The sequence below is a fragment of the Acomys minous genome (genome assembly GCF_964271855.1).
Source record: "Acomys minous genome assembly, chromosome: 6".
Taxonomy (NCBI): domain Eukaryota; kingdom Metazoa; phylum Chordata; class Mammalia; order Rodentia; family Muridae; genus Acomys; species Acomys minous.
In genome coordinates this window covers 128,533,866-128,549,696 of record NC_140487.1, presented here as the reverse complement: position 1 = coordinate 128,549,696, position 15,831 = coordinate 128,533,866, and the positions used below count along the sequence as shown (strand labels likewise).

Here is a 15,831-nt window from a genome sequence, read left to right as displayed (position 1 = left end):
CAGGAGCCCAGTCCACCATTAGGAATAAGCACTGCCCTGCTGCCTATACCACTCATGGCTGTCCACTCTCACCTTAAAACAGGTCTGGGCATGGACAAGGCACTGCCCACTCTGATGTCAGGGAAGATGGCTGGCCAAGCCCGAGAGATGGGTGGGCAGAGAGTAAGAGAGGGAGGGGAGAGAGAGAGAGAGAGAGAGAGAGAGAGAGAGAGAGAGAGAGAGAGAGAGAGAGAGAGAGACTCCCATGGAAAGCAGGACAGCATGTGGCTCCCCCTGGGGGCACTTTGAGGAAAGCCTCTTGGACTCATCTTCCAGGCTCTTCCTGGGTGTTTTCCCAGGAGGAGGGCATGCCTTGGGGACTAGGTACTGGCTGGGTCTCATTCGAGGCCCTCAGTTTTGCTCCCTGCCCCCTTAACAGTGATAGATCGTGTACCGCGACAGCAGGGAGGGGACTAGGTGGCTGAATAGCAGCTGTGGGCTTGGGATTTGAGGTCTGGCTCTGGCCAGGGTTACCCCTACAACACCATGGCCCACAGGGCTCTTGCTGGGCTCTGCCTCACTCCACAAAGGCCAGCATGACAAAAAGCAGCTTAAGAGAGGAGGGATTTGTTTGGCTGACACTTCCAGGTTATACTTTGTTGTGGCAGGGAAGTCACAGAGCCGGGAGCATGAGGGAATTGCTCTCTGCGTCCATAGCCACCAACAGAGAGCAACGAACCCATGCGTGTTAGCGCTCAGCTTGCGTTCTCCATCCTACTGACCAGATCCAGATAGTCCCCCAGCTGTGCCCACAAGCCCACCTGATCCTTTCTGGGTGATTCCACATTTTGGGAAGTTGGCAGTTAACATTCACCATCTTACCACACTGCTCTTGGGATGGCCCCCCTCCCCCCCCCCCACTCACCTGCAGGCTTTCCCACCCTAAGGCAGCCATACTTTCCCCCTCAGTCAGAGAAAGTAACCCAAAAGTCATGTGACTCCCAGTCAGCTGGGTCTAGGTAATGTGGCACAGAAGGTGGTCGGTGTCACCAGCCCTCAGGCCACCCTTGCTGTGGTCAGCATCAGAGACAAGGGCAAGACACGGTCATGGTAGTGGGAGGAAGGGGAAGCTGCCCGAAGGCAGCCCACACTGGGAGTAAACTACCCTGGGCTCCTGCCTCTGCTCTGGCCTAGATGAACGGCGTGACACTCGAGAGCTGCCAGAGCATCATCGAGCAATTTGAGCCCTGTCCGGAAAACAAGAGCAAGGGGGTGCTGGGCATTGATGGTGAGTGGGCGCATCACGTCGTTGTTCAGCTGTCCCGTGGGGGTGACAGGACACAGCTGTGGGCAGCTGCACGCTTGGACGAGGGCCTCTACCTGTGGGGCAGGGAGCCGTGTGCTGCACTCCTGTGCTGTCTTGCAGGCTTTACCAACTACACGAGGAGCCCTGCTGGCGACATCTTCAACCCTGAGCACCACGGGGTGCACCAAGACATGACGCGGCCGCTGAGCCACTACTTTATCACCTCATCCCACAACACCTACCTCGTGGGTGACCAGCTCATGTCTCAGTCTCGTGTAGACATGTACGCCTGGGTCCTGCAGGCCGGCTGCCGCTGTGTGGAGGGTAAGCCACGGCAGCCTCCGGCAGGGTCCCTTTTGTTCGACACTGGGAAGACAGGGCCTGAGGCTCCCACAGCCAAGCCTCTGGAGCTAACCCGGCTCTGCTTGCCCACAGTGGACTGCTGGGATGGGCCTGACGGGGAACCCATCGTGCACCACGGCTACACTCTGACCTCTAAGATCCTTTTCAAAGATGTCATCGAAACCATCAACAAATATGCCTTCATCAAGAATGAGTGAGTGGCCGGGTCTCCTGGGGGCTGGCTCTAGATGCAGGCAAGGCAGGGAAAGAGCATCCAGAGTCGGAGTGTCTCTCCTCCCCTTGTGTCCTTGGTGGGCAGTGACTCTATTACCCAACTGGCAGACTTTGTTTAGAGGTTGTTCTCTGAGGAGAGTGGCTGGGAGGGAATAGAGCTGAGGCTGGGGGAGGGGGAGGCTTCCGTGTGTCTGTAGCTATCCACACACGCTTAGTGGCAGTCTCTGGTCTCAGCCACCCATGGAAGTGATGGCTCTACCACTAATTACCCCCAGGAAGCTACTCTGTGTCCAGACTCAATTTGCTGCCACTCAGCTGTGGCTGTAGATACTGTTGAGAGAAATCCAATTTGGTTTCTGGAAATAGAAGACATGACCTTGTATAAACAAGGCTCTGAAAGCCGGAAAGAAGCTGGTGAAATAGGGTGCCAGGGTGGGGTTCAGGAAGCAGAAGAGGTTTCAGGGGGTGTAGCAGTGGGGTTCTTGGGACTGCAGCTGAGGAGCTGTCCTGTAACAGACGGGGGCTGCCTCTGTGGGTCAGCATCATCTTTCTTTCCAGGTACACTGGTCCCCTTAAGGACCTGTCTGAGAAATGGGGAGAGACTTTTGCTTTGGCCTTTGTTTTCCCTTTCTGCGTCACACAACTGCCCATTTCTTACTTAGGTTTTCTAAACAGATCACGATTGCCTTTTGGTGAGAACGGAAGTCAAATGCGTATACACACAGTTAAAAATAAGCAACACAGAAGTGTTTAAAAAGCACCACCCACACACTTCATTCTGTGCCGAGCAGGCAGAGCACACCAGGGTGAGGTCAGGACCTGAGGGCCATCCACTGTCTAGATAAAAGAGATTGCGTTTCTCACAGTTTACCCATTGTTGTTGTTGTTGTTTTTTTTTTTTTTACAGTTTTTCATACATGCCGTATTCAAACCATGATTTTTCAAACACCCTGGGTTTTTTGTTTGTTTGTTTTTTGTTTTGTTTGTTTGTTTGTTTTGTTTTTACCTTCCTGGGGTTTGTAATTGTCTTTTCCCGCGCTTTCTTTACTTGTCCCTAAAATTTCCTCAGTTTCTTTCCTACCCGTTTACTTACTTTTCGGTTATTGGTGGGTTGCTTCCTAGAGCAGATGGCAGATCTCCTACCTAATCACCCAATTGCCTATTCCACATTCAGTGGTGCAGGCGGCCTGTGCACAGGTGTGGAGCCGGTCAGCCCCTGCAGGCGGCCTGTGCACAGGTGTGGAGCCAGTCAGTCCCTGGGGCTCTGGCCGCCTCCGACGCCGCTCGTCTTGGGACCGTAGGTACCCAGTGATCCTGTCCATTGAGAACCACTGTAGTGTTGTTCAGCAGAAGAAGATGGCGCAATACCTGACAGACATCCTCGGGGACAAGTTGGACCTCTCGTCAGTGGGCACTGAGGACACTGTCATGCTGCCTTCTCCACAGATGCTCAAGGGCAAGATCCTGGTGAAGGTGAGTGAGCTTTCTGGGACCATCCCGGGGACCGCTCCGGCCTGGGGCCCAACTGGAGAACTGCAGTATCTATAGACAGATTTGGTGCGGGGCGGCCACTCACTCTCGGGATGTGGCCATGTCATCTTGAGCTGCTGCTGCTGCTGCGACCACAACTGCTGTGGTTGTACAACTGCACCCCACCTCCGTATGCCTGGTGTTCCAAGAGGGAGCATTTAAGAGTCTCCTCCCTGTCGCAGCTGCTCCTGCAGGGCAGGGGGGGGGGGACCAGCCTCTGGATCCCTGGGTCCCCCCTGGGGGCTTTTCCCACTACCTGCAACTTCCCCCAGGGGAAGAAGCTCCCTGCCAACATCAGCGAGGACGCAGAAGAAGGCGAGGTGTCTGATGAGGATAGCGCCGACGAGATTGACAACGACTGCAAGCTCCTTGACGGCGATGTGAGTGGACACCAGAGGCTCTGAGGAGGCCCTAAGGTGTGGGGGGGGCTTGGGACCCCCAAGACCAAATTCTCAGCAGGGAAGGGGTCCTGGGGGACAGAGGACCGCCTCTGGATAGAGAGGAGACGGACACGGCTGTGATGCCTCCATACTCCTCTTGGCCCTGCAGTGAGTGGAGGCAGCACGGAGCAGGTCCCCGGCCATCCCCCCCCTGCACCCATACCTGTCGGCCCTGTGCTGTAACTGTAACATAGCGCACCTCCGCTGCCTGGACCCTGGGTAGCCAGCTCACGCCCAGCACCAGCTCCAGTGCTGAGCTCAGCTGTATGGCAGGTCCCTCCAATAGTCACAGCCACAGAGCGCCTTGTATCTTTACTGCAGCTGGCCTGGCCCAGGGCTGAGGGCTGTGTAGGGAGCCCAGGCAGTCTGCAAGAGCCTCTACTAGTAGGGGGTCGGGGCTAGGGGTCCTTGTGACTGACATCTCTCTTCTGAGCATCGCTCACCCACTGCTCTCAGCTGCTATGAAGCAGCAGAAACTTTATTTTCCCCTGAGGAGTCATCAGATGGGAAAATAATCATGCAGGAGGCCTCTGGGCCAGAGCTAGCTAATTGTTTTAGAAAGCCCCGAGACAGCAGATTCTTCCTGCTTTGGGTGTTCCTGCACAAGTCTCTAGCTGGCCCAGGGTAGTAACAGAACTCATGACTGTGACATCCTTAATGGCCACTCCATCTTGAGCACCCAGGGAGTCCTGATGTCCCAGACTGAGGTCCTCTCTCAAGTGCTCCAAGCACATTATGGTCTCCCTGTGCTTATCTCGTCAGAGAGGGCACCCGGCCAGGGTTAAGGTTCCTCCAAAGTCGGCTCTGTCCCTGCAGTCTGCCTGGCATTTATGGAGGCCAGTGTGTGGGTCCCAACCTCCTCCCCGCCTCCAGGGCTCCCCACATAGAACACTACAATAAGGACCGGATGTATCTGGGCATTGGTGCCGTCCATAGCTGCCTGGGGCAAATCACAGCATCTGCACTGAGAATCACAGGGTCTGCATGGCTGTGCCCGCCTGCTGGTCACTGGGATGGGGACAGACACTAATGGGCTGACGTGTGGCAGGCCTCCACCAATCGGAAGCGTGTGGAAAACATTGCTAAGAAGAAGCTGGATTCTCTGATCAAGGAGTCGAAGATCCGTGACTGCGAAGACCCCAGTGACTTCACTGTGTCCACACTGTCCCCATCCGGAAAGCTCGGGCATAAAACAGAAGCCAAGAAGGTGAGGCACATTCTTCCGACAGCTAGTCTGTGAGCTGGGTGAGGGCCCCGAACATGTGGTAATAAACGTATATGCACATACAGGCACTAGTATGCAGAGGTATGGCCGTAAAGCTATCCGTATATACACCTGCATGCACACTCGTATGCATGTACACCCCTGCACACACACACACACACACACACACACACACACACACACCTGCATACATATGTGTGTGCTCACACTACACAGCACTCATGCATATGAGTTATGCATATAACTGTACACACACCCCTCTGCACACACCTTTACGACACTCATACATGCTCACACACCTGCATACCTGTCCGTGCACATTCATGTACCCTAGTACAATGTTTCTATGTGGGCAAGTAGTCTCTTGGGGACCTAAGGCTTCTCTTGGAGGGGCTCTGCTCAAAGGGTGGAGGTTTCATGGGCAATGGAGGGGTGCACAGCAGGATCTCAGGGCCCAGGAAGTCCTGGGAGCAGCTGCCCACTACCTGAAGCAACTCACAGATATGTGGGGAAGTAGAGAGAGAATGGCCTTCAGAGATTGTCCTGGCAGGTGTGCTGGGGAGAGGCGGGCGTGCTGGGGAGAGGCGGGCGTGCTGGGGGAGAGGCGGGCGTGCTGGGGGAGAGGCGGGCGTGCTGGGGGAGAGGCCGGCGTGCTGGGGGAGAGGCGGGCGTGCTGGGGGAGAGGCGGGCGTGCTGGGGGAGAGGCGGGCGTGCTGGGGGAGAGGCGGGCGTGCTGGGGGAGAGGCGGGCGTGCTGGGGGAGAGGTGGGTGTGCTGGGGGTGGGGCAGGTGCCAGACTGCACAGTCAGTGTGCCTCTGGTGGGGAGCAGGAGCCAGGCTTGAAGGGCAGGTACATTAGATAGACAGCCATAATCGAGCAGCTGGCTGTGGTGGTTGTGGCAGGTGGGACAGCTGGCCTCACAGCTGAGCAAGGCATCTGCAGGGTGAGATGTTGGCTGGAGCAGCTCTCCTTGCCTGGAGAGCCACCCCCGCCCCCACCCGCCACCCCCTTCCCTTCCTGTGCCTCTGGATCACTTTTAGCTGTTTCCAAGGCTCTTGGGTGGGGGGGGGGGGAGTGGAAGAGGGCTTCTTCCAGATGCACAGGGTCCTCCTGCTATATTTTTAGAGGTGTGTTTGTTTCCACCCACAACCCTGGAGGGCTCAGCATAGCTGATGTGATGGCTCTGCGCAGGTGGGCCACACAGGCCCTATGCTCACAACCTTCTCTTTATTTTTAGCTCCCAGACATTTGGGCAGGAGTGCATAACCTGCCTGATGCTTTGCCCAGCCTCTGCGAGCAGGGGCTGAGTGGAGGTGAGGCCCTGGAACTGGTCCAACCCTGGTGAAGGTTCACAGGATCTCTGCTTTTCTAGGCCCACAAGAGGGACACCTGGGGCCAATAGCACAGCTAGGCCCCTGCCGCCTCATGTAGGAATAACCATGCTCAGAGAAAGCTTCTCGGAGGAGGAGGAAGAAGAGGAGGAGGTGGGAGAGGAGGAGGAAGAAAAAGAGGAGGAAGAGGAAGAGAAGGAGGAGGAGGGAGAGGAGGAGGAGGAAGAGGGGAGGAGGAGGAAGAAGGGAGGAGGAGGAGGAGATCTCCTTATTGAGATACCCAGGTTGGAGAAGAAGCTCGCACCCCAGCTTGACCCCAGCTTGACCGTATCACCAGGCTGTCTGCACGGCCTGCTAGAGACCAACAGAAAGGACATGCATAAGGAAGTTTGCTAAGCTGTGGGGCCGAGGGAGCACGGAATAGGGTGCTGGCTGCCAGGGCGCTTCTCGGGGTGTAATCCAGGCAGAGTGGGGAGATCTGTGTAGGTTCATTATTGACATAAGAAGTCCTAACACGAGTCACCTTGGCCTTGTTTTGGTGTGTGTGTGTGTGTGTGTGTGTGTGCATGTGTTTTAATTCTCTGGGTGAGGTGTTATTCCCTTTGCATATGAACCCTGAGAACATGAGGCCAAACTCAGGGGTTCTTGTGAGCCAGCAGGAGGTCCTGGGTGCAGCGTGTGAGCACAAGGGGGGGACAGAAGAGACCCACTCCTAGTAGTGAACCGTAGCTCCAGAGGGCGAAGACTGGTGCTGTTGGAGCCCTGTCCCTCAGCCTGGCCCCAGAACAGGATATTTTCTCCTGAGGACAGAGGCTTAACCGCTGGCCTTGTCCGTGGAGAGGACACCCCCGCCCCAATGTTGTGTATGCAACTTTCCCCTAACCTTACCCCGTGCTCACAGTCCCTCAGGGTGGCCAGGTCAAGCTCTGTGTGCATGGCACTTCTGGGCTGATGGTGGCTTCTGACCTTGTCGTGTGCACTGCGGCCTGGAGAGCACACGCCTGCGTGGACAGGGTGTACTTCTTTTGTGTGCATATTTTGGTCACAGAGGACATGGTGATGGCAACAGTTTGCACATTCCTTAAAGAGCTTAGAAACATGTCAGGCTCGTGGGGTCCCCAACACATGAGCGCAGCTTCTAGGGCCTCTCCCACTCCATGTGTGGCATGGGGTCCCACCCTGAACTTCTCAGACTCACTGAGCCGGCTGGATCTGGATTATTCACCTAATTTGTGCTGCGGTAACAGGCTGGGGCACCAGGGCTCTCGGGGAGCTTCAAAAAAGGATTACATAAGCAGATGCAGCTAAGAGTGCTCCAGCTGCACGCATGCAGTCTCCATCCGTGGTAAAGGAGCTTGGAACATGCGTGCAGTCTCCACCCATGGTAAAGGAGCTTGGAACATGCGTGCAGTCTCCATCTGTGGTAAAAAGGAGCTTGGAACACGCGTGCAGTCTCTGTCTGTGATAAGGGGGCTTAGAACACGCATGCAGTCTCCATCTGTGGTAAAGGAGCTTGGAACACGCGTGCAGTCTCTGTCTGTGATAAGGGGGCTTAGAACACGCGTGCAGTCTCCATCCGTGGTAAAGGAGCTTGGAACATGCGTGCAGTCTCCATCCATGGTAAAGGAGCTTGGAACACGCATGCAGTCTTTGTCTGTGATAAGGGGGCTTAGAACACGCATGCAGTCTCCATCCGTGGTAAAGGAGCTTGGACCATGCGTACAGTCTCCATCTGTGGTAAAAAGGAGCTTGGAACATGCGTGCAGTCTCCATCCGTGGTAAAGGAGCTTGGAACATGCGTGCAGTCTCTGTCTGTGATAAGGGGGCTTAGAACACACATGCAGTCTCCATCCGTGGTAAAGGGGCTTAGAACACGCGTGCAATTTCCATCTGTGACAAAGGAGCTTGAGTGTAACACCACACACCATGGAAGGCCGGCGCTGGTTTTGTCCTGAGTCCAGGCCTCAGGCCTTTTCCTGGCAGCTGTGTGTGGCTCTCCCAAATCAGTGCCTTGCTTCCAGGCCTGGCCACTTCTGCCTCCTCCAGGCAGCTGTCCTGCCCTCCTTGCCTAGTCGGAGACTGAGTTCAACCTCTGTCTGCCTCTCAGGGTCAGAGCAAGGTTGAGGAAGACGTGGAGTCAGGCGAGGACACCGGGGTAAGCAGGCGGAACAGCCGGCTCCTCATGAGCAGCTTCTCCAAGCGCAAGGTGAGCAGAGGTCCCAGGCTGTGGGGAGGGGTGGGGTCCCATCTGGTGCTGCCATCATCCCTTTTGCTGGCTGTGGTTGGCGACAGGTCTCCAAGGTCAGGAGCTCTGGCCACACCTTCCCTTGACCCCCACTGGCCAGTGACTGAGCCGAGCCCCGAGCGTCCCCCAGGGCCAGGGCAGATGCCGCTGTGGGCCTGTGGGGTAGGAACTCAGGAACCTGGGCACACAGCCTCTACCTTGCACCTCCTGGCCTTTTTCCTGTTCTGGCTTGACCCATGCTTCTCAAGTCACAGTTCCACTTCCCCACACAGAAAAAAGGCAGCAAGATAAAGAAGGTGGCCAGTGTGGAGGAGGGGGACGAGAACCCGGACTCCCCAGGAAGCCAGAACCGAGGGTCAGTGACCTGCCCAGTGTGTTTGTGTGTGTGACTCTGTGTGTGTTCTCTGTCCAGTACCGGGGAGAGATTGGGGGCTGATAATGGCCATCCAGGCCCCATGCCTCACTTTTATCCTGAACTCTTAAGAAAGTAATGAAAATGTGAGGTTGTCCAGGCAGCACAGAAAGGGATAACAGCACAGGGCCGGCCTGGCAGTGCTCGGGGTACAGGGCTGGGGTGGGGGGGCACTGGGCAGGGGGAGGCTGGTCCTACGGTTCCCTCAGGGTCTCCTGGGCACAGACACTGCCTGACCGACCAGACCTCAGTTCCCACCTCCCCTTCCCACAGCCCTCAGCCTTCCATTCCCTCCAGGGTAGTGCCTGTCTGTCTCTGTGCCTCCTGTACACCATGAGAGTGGCAGCTGCCCTGGGCCGGTGCGGGGCTGCCTACGCCTACTTGCTTTCCACAGCACCTTTGAAGGGTCACTACTAGTCCAGCTTAGAACCCCCCTTCCCACTGACCCTAGTCCCCACCCCTGCCCCTCCCCTGCCCGTCTCCTTCCCAGGCCTTGTCCTTGTCGGTCTCTATCTGTGTCTCACCCAGCCTTTCCCTGCCCCTCTGTGTCTGCAGTCTCACTTCTGCCCTGGCGCACTGCTAAGACACTGTTTGTCACTCGGCTCCTTCTCCAGGACTTAGTCACTGTAATCCCCCCTTGCCTCCCCCCATGCGCTCTCAGATCCGTTCAGAAGTGTGTGTTCCTCCAAACGCCTCTCTGCTGGGCAGGCATCTCCAGCCTCCGTCTTGTACATGTCCAGGGGCACCAAGGATCTTTTCCCAAAGGTCCTGTGATGGCCTCATAGCAGACCACATCCAGAAGACACACTTTTTGTCTGTCTGTCTGTCTGTTGAGACAGGGTTTTTCTGGGTAGCCCTGGTTGTCTTGGAACTTGCTCTCTAGACCAGGCTGGCCTTGAACTCACTGAGACCCTCCTGCCTCTGCCTCCCAAGTGCTGGAATTAAAGGCCACCGCCGCCCGCAGCAGACATGTTTCTATAGCCTCATCACTGATAGGGTTGACCCGTTCCTACCTCCTGTGAGACCCCCTTGGATACCAGGGTGGTGGGTACACAGAACAGAGAGAGGGTCAGGCTGAGACTAAGCCACCAGGACACTGGACGGCTAGAGGAGGGCACCTGCCCGCGGCTGGGGCTACAATGAACCTTAGCGATTGTTTACAAGTCCCAGGTCGCCTGGGACACGTGATTTGGGGAGCAGGACCTTTACAGGCCCTGTGGCCTGGATCGAAGAGCAAGAAGTCTGGCTGGGACTGGGCGGGAGAGGCCACTGGGACCTGAGTAGCTCTGCCACACCTTCGTAGGACTGCCCGGCAAAAGAAGACCATGAAGCTGTCACGAGCCCTCTCCGACCTAGTGAAATATACCAAGTCTGTGGGCACCCATGACGTGGAGATGGACGGTGAGGGCCACGTGGATGGTGGGGCCGGGCAGGCCGGCTGTGGGGTGCAGGCCGCGCACGCTCATGCCTGCCTGGTCTGGGCCCCAGTGCCGTCCAGCTGGCAGGTGACGTCCTTCAGTGAGACCAAGGCCCACCAGATCCTGCAGCAGAAGCCTGCCCAGTACTTACGCTTCAACCAGCATCAGCTCTCGCGCATATACCCCTCCTCCTACCGCGTGGACTCCAGCAACTACAACCCGCAACCCTTCTGGAACGCTGGCTGCCAGATGGGTGCGCGTGCAGGAGTGGGGTGGTGAGGAGGGGCCCTCGGGTGGCACGAGAAGTGGCCCTGTCTGCCCCTGTGCGGCTTACAGCCCCAGAACTTGACATTCCTGACCTGCACGGTTTCTGTCTTCTCTTCAGTTGCCCTGAACTACCAGTCAGAAGGGCGGATGCTGCAGCTGAACAGAGCCAAATTCAGTGCCAATGGCGGCTGTGGCTACGTGCTCAAACCACAGTGCATGTGCCAGGGTGAGGGGCTCAGGCCGGGGTGGGCTCCAGTGACATACACTGGCCACTAGGGTGCTGGGTACATAGACAGAGCAGAGGATCAGTCTGAGACCGAGCTACCAGGACACTGGAGGGGTAGCATGGGGTACCTGCCTGCTGAGGGTGGGGAGTTAGGGAGTGCCTCTGCATGGGATTCAGGGACAGGGCTTGTCTGAAGCCCTGGTGTGCTCCAGGAGGTGCAGGCCCAGGACCACAGCCTCCGATGGGCGTGCTCAGGAGCCATGTGCTGCCTCCCAGTGTTCTCCCAGTGTGCTGCACAGGCTGCTGGTCTACATACTGCCCTCCCAGTCTGCCTCTCGGTTGCATGGAGCCATGTTCCACTGCATGGTTGTGCCCTTGATGGCAGCAGTCTGAGCAAGTGCCCAGTTGCCCTGTGACAAAGGCACCTGCCCCCACTATGATGCAGCTGCCCCATCCCAGGCCAAAGCTTTCTATCTGTTCCATAGGGCTGTTTCCTACCAGGTAGGTGTGCGCCGTAAGCTGTGTATCTGGCTCATACCTGCATCCTCTCAGGTGTCTTCAACCCCAACTCTGAGGACCCCCTGCCCGGGCAGCTCAAGAAGCAGCTGGCCCTGAGGATCATCAGTGGCCAGCAGCTGCCCAAGCCACGGGACTCGGTGCTGGGTGACCGTGGGGAGGTAGGGGTGAGCCCACGGAGGTACACAGGTGGGTGGTGGGAGAGCGCGGGCCCCCCGGTGCCACTGCTCACCCTGTCCCCAGATCATCGACCCCTTCGTGGAGGTGGAGGTCATCGGGCTCCCTGTGGACTGCAGCAAGGAGCAGACGCGAGTGGTGGACGACAACGGTGAGGGCCCCGCTGGGCGCCCCGTGCCCTGTCCACTCTGGGGCCCCTCCGGCGCCAGCCTGACCCGCTGATTCTCTCCCCACTGTCTCCAGGATTCAACCCCATGTGGGAGGAGACACTGGTGTTCACTGTGCACATGCCCGAGATTGCACTTGTGCGCTTCCTCGTCTGGGACCACGACCCCATTGGACGTGACTTCATTGGCCAGAGGACGCTGGCCTTCAGCAGCATGATGCCAGGTGGGGGAGGGTCAGCACTTGCCAGCACTTGGCACTGGTGTTTCCTGCCGAGCTGAGAACATGGGGAGGGAGGGGGCTCAGCCTCTCCCTCCTATGAGTAGGAAAGCTTTCTGGTCCTGCCCAAGGCCTGGAGACCTTTGAGGAAGGCATGGGTTGGCAGAGTAAGGAGGGGTGGGAACCTTGGTGACTGGTGACCCTGTTGCTCCAGGCTACCGACATGTGTACCTAGAGGGGATGGAAGAGGCTTCTATCTTTGTACATGTGGCTGTCAGCGACATTAGTGGTAAGGTGAGTATTGCCTCCCAGGCCTCCTGGAGCCCCAGGAAGGGTAGCACCAGCCCTCCCCTACCGCCCTACCCGCCTCTGGGGCTAGGGCCTGGCATTCACTTCTCTGGGCCTCTTCTTCAACCTGTGATGTGGCTATTAGGAGATGCTAACCCTGGCGCCTATCAGTGCTGCCTTGGTGTCCCAAGGAGGCTCTGGGTACCCACGTGTGTCGAACACCCCTGCCCTGGGATGGAATCCCCTAGTATCTGCCCCCCTCCCCCAGCCCTCTATCTGTTGCCTGTTTTCCTGAGTGGCCACCTATGCCCTCTATATCCAGGGGCCCTGATTGCTTGGGTTGGTTCTCTGCAGGGCCAGAGCACCATGACCCCACTGTGATCCCTCCCGGGCGTCACTTGTCCTGAGTGCCCCGCCTCTCTGCATCTTAAATCCTGAAAGGGATTTACCTGCATTTGCGTACCACCTGGACCCTAGAGCCCCGTCCCACGTGCCCCTGCCCCAGGCCAGAAGAGGAAGTAGCCTCAGTCTGTGGAGTCCAGCTGTCTGGGTTCTAGGGGGCCCTTAGGATACAACTTGGTACAGCCAACCCTTTGGGGCCTGTAACCGCACAGTGAATGGGTCCTGCTGGGCTCATCACTAACTCCCATAGCAACAGGAGCCCAGAGGCACCACCCATCTGCCTATCTAATGTCTGCCTGTCTCTGAGGGCCACGGGCTGGGTAGGCCCTGCTCTGGCCACCATGGCCACCTCACCTGCCTTCACTCTGTCTCTTTGGTCTTGCAGTGAGCTTCTCTATGTCCCAAGTCTACTTTTAGAAGCTCAGCCTTGTTAGGAGTCTCAAAGGTACCCGGCGCTGCGGGACGGTGTAGCCCGCCGCCCCACCTGCATGCCAGGCCGCGCCCATTAGCATCCGTGATTCTCAGTAGCGTTTGGAGACTGTCAGCTCATGTGACATGGATCATGACATGGTTCTGGGGTCCCCTGGGCCATCTGCAGCCAGAGAGCGGCATTTATGAGGCAGATCCAGGATTCAGCCAAGGCCAAGGCCTGTCCTACTGTCCTGTGCTCGCCCTCCCAGCCTCGGCCCTTCCCACGACTGTAGCTCTCTTCCCTCTGCCTGCCTACACTGTCAGCCCTCAGCCCCTCTAGCGCTCTCCTCAGTATATGCCAGGGTCTGAGTTGGGGTGGAGGTGGGGCACCCAGCAGGCACTCCAGCTGGAATCCTGGATCTCCGTCTAAATGGCTTTCCAACCACGTTGACCAAATTGCACTGGATTTGGGATCTTGAATCAGGAAGCTGATTCAAGTGCCTCTGCAGAAGGGCCCCTGGGCCTCTCCAGCGCACGAGCACGGCCCATCTTGGGGGAATGGTGGGTGTTGGTGGTGGGGTGCAGGGGTGTATGGCATGTGAGGACCCCTACGGCCTCTGGCCTCTTAAGAGGTAGCCGCAGATCCTCTCCAGCAGTGATCTATGTAGAGGGGGTGCAGGAGGGGGCTGTCGCTGGTCAGATGTTGAGCCAGCTGAGGGCCTCAGGAACTCATGAGGCCAGAGTGCAAGCCAGCCTGGAGGTAGTCAGGGAAGCTTTCTAGAAAGGTAGCCCTCTAGAAGGCAGGAGGGGCACCTGGGAAGTCGGGAGGCTGCTGTACAGGGCAGGGTGAGTGACCCATGGTGACAACAGACCCCCCAGCTGGAGCTACAGTCATCAGTTCCTCAAGGCTGGCATCAGTGGGTGGCCAGGGTGTGGGGATTGAGGTCTGTCTTTAAGGTGACACGGGCAAGGTTTGCTAGATCCCATCTCAAGTTTGGGAAGGGACAGGCTTTTAGTCTGAAGGGCGAAGAAGTCCTCTTATCCTTGGTAGAGTTGCCAGGACACTGTTTCCTGTATGTGGCATGCTAACATGCTCTCATGGCGGTCCATGGCCCCCACAGGCTCAGAACTCCCCCTGGAGAGCCAGTTCTCCACAGCAGCCACACCTGGGCCAGGCGGGCCAGGCACTGGCTATGTGGACTCCTTTTCTTGCAGGTCAAGCAGACTCTGGGTCTAAAAGGTCTGTTCCTCCGCGGCCCAAAGCCAGGCTCACTGGACAGTCATGTTGCTGGGCAGCCCCTGCCCCGGCCCTCCGTTAGCCAGAGGCTCCTGCGGCGCACAGCCAGTGCCCCAACCAAAAGCCAGAAGCCGAGTCGCAAGGGCTTCCCAGAGCTGGCCCTGGGCACCCAGGACGCAGGCTCTGAGGGCGCAGCCGATGACGTGGCACCCCCTAGCCCCAACCCAGCTCTGGAGGCCCCTGCTCAGGAGAGGTCAGGCAGCAGCAGTCCCCGAGGTAAGGCACTGGCAGGAGAAGCAACAGAAGAGAGAACGCCGGCACAGGTGCGGTCCCTGCATGCCCCCGAAGGCCCTGGAGCTGCAGGGATGGCCGCCACATGCATGAAGTGCGTGGTGGGCTCCTGCGCCGGTATGGACGTTGAGGGCCTTCGAAGGGAGCAACCACCCAGCCCTGGCCCTGCGGGCAGCCACATGGCCATCAGTCAGCAGCCCAGGGCCCGGGTAGATTCACTGGGGGGCCCTTGCTGCAGCCCGAGCCCTCGAGCCACCCCAGGGAGAAGCAGAGAGGCCCCCAAGGGTCCTAGGGCTCGGCGGCAGGGTCCAGGCAGCGGCTCTGTGTCCTCGGACTCCAGCAGCCCAGACAGCCCAGGCAGCCCCAAGGTGGCCCCCTGCCAGCCTGAGGGTGCTCACAGGCAGCAGGGGGCGCTGCAGGGAGAGATGAACGCCTTGTTCGTTCAAAAGCTGGAGGAGATCAGGAGTCGGTCCCCCATGTTCTCCACCGGTAAGGCCTGCCATCCCTCCGCATCCCCTGCGCTGTACCCGGCATGCCTAGGCAGTCTGTGCTCTTGGCTTCATCTGCTCCATCAGCTTAGCCCGTGGCCGTCTGCCTCAGACCCCTCCCCCTCTGCCCAAAGGGCCCTGCGCTTCGGAGGGATGGGGGAAGAGGGGAGTCTGAGCCCTCTGAGGAGCCCCAGGATATCCGGCCTGCCCTCAGCGAAGGCTGCCCTGACTGGCTGCTCTGATGACCCTCCTGGCTCTGAAAAGATCCCAGCTCTTAGTCCTGCCTCCCTCCAGGGCCAGATTCAAGAACCACTCTGGCCTGCAGTCCTTGTCAGGTCTGCTGTCAGGTGTTGGTGGTGCTGAGGGTATATCGCGTTGGAGGCCCCTCAGAGACCAGGGTAGAAGGTGCTCAGAACTTGGGGGTCAGTCGGGCCTGCACTGCCCAGATGGCACTTGGCCATCGCCTGCCCACCATCTTGGCTGACAGTTCTGGCCCACACGTGTCAGCAGGAGTGTGAGGGAACTGGACTGAGCTGGTCACCTGAGCTGTAGTCTGGGTGGGAGGGAGGCACAGGGAGTCTGCCTGCTTTCATCGTAATCCTGCTCCTGGCCAGCCTCGTTGTCTGTCTGTCCACCTGCCAGCCCACCTGACACTGCCCAGCCTCGTTGTCTGTCTGTCCAC

At 58.1% G+C, this 15,831-nt stretch overlaps 1 protein-coding gene across 1 annotated transcript in view; it reads left to right on the top strand.

The window, feature by feature from the left end:
- PLCH2 (phospholipase C eta 2) overlaps positions 1–15,831 on the top strand; it is a 77,817-nt gene that overhangs the window by 59,722 nt on the left and 2,264 nt on the right. The window contains exons 7-22 of the mRNA XM_084788232.1: positions 1,174–1,267; positions 1,406–1,609; positions 1,721–1,841; positions 3,163–3,334; positions 3,664–3,771; positions 4,880–5,038; positions 8,495–8,593; positions 8,905–8,987; positions 10,348–10,445; positions 10,533–10,715; positions 10,848–10,955; positions 11,508–11,632; positions 11,715–11,799; positions 11,892–12,038; positions 12,247–12,326; positions 14,349–15,150. Coding sequence (XP_084644358.1) covers positions 1,174–1,267; positions 1,406–1,609; positions 1,721–1,841; positions 3,163–3,334; positions 3,664–3,771; positions 4,880–5,038; positions 8,495–8,593; positions 8,905–8,987; positions 10,348–10,445; positions 10,533–10,715; positions 10,848–10,955; positions 11,508–11,632; positions 11,715–11,799; positions 11,892–12,038; positions 12,247–12,326; positions 14,349–15,150 — 2,668 coding nt within the window. The remainder of the gene's footprint in view (positions 1–1,173; positions 1,268–1,405; positions 1,610–1,720; positions 1,842–3,162; positions 3,335–3,663; positions 3,772–4,879; positions 5,039–8,494; positions 8,594–8,904; positions 8,988–10,347; positions 10,446–10,532; positions 10,716–10,847; positions 10,956–11,507; positions 11,633–11,714; positions 11,800–11,891; positions 12,039–12,246; positions 12,327–14,348; positions 15,151–15,831) is intronic.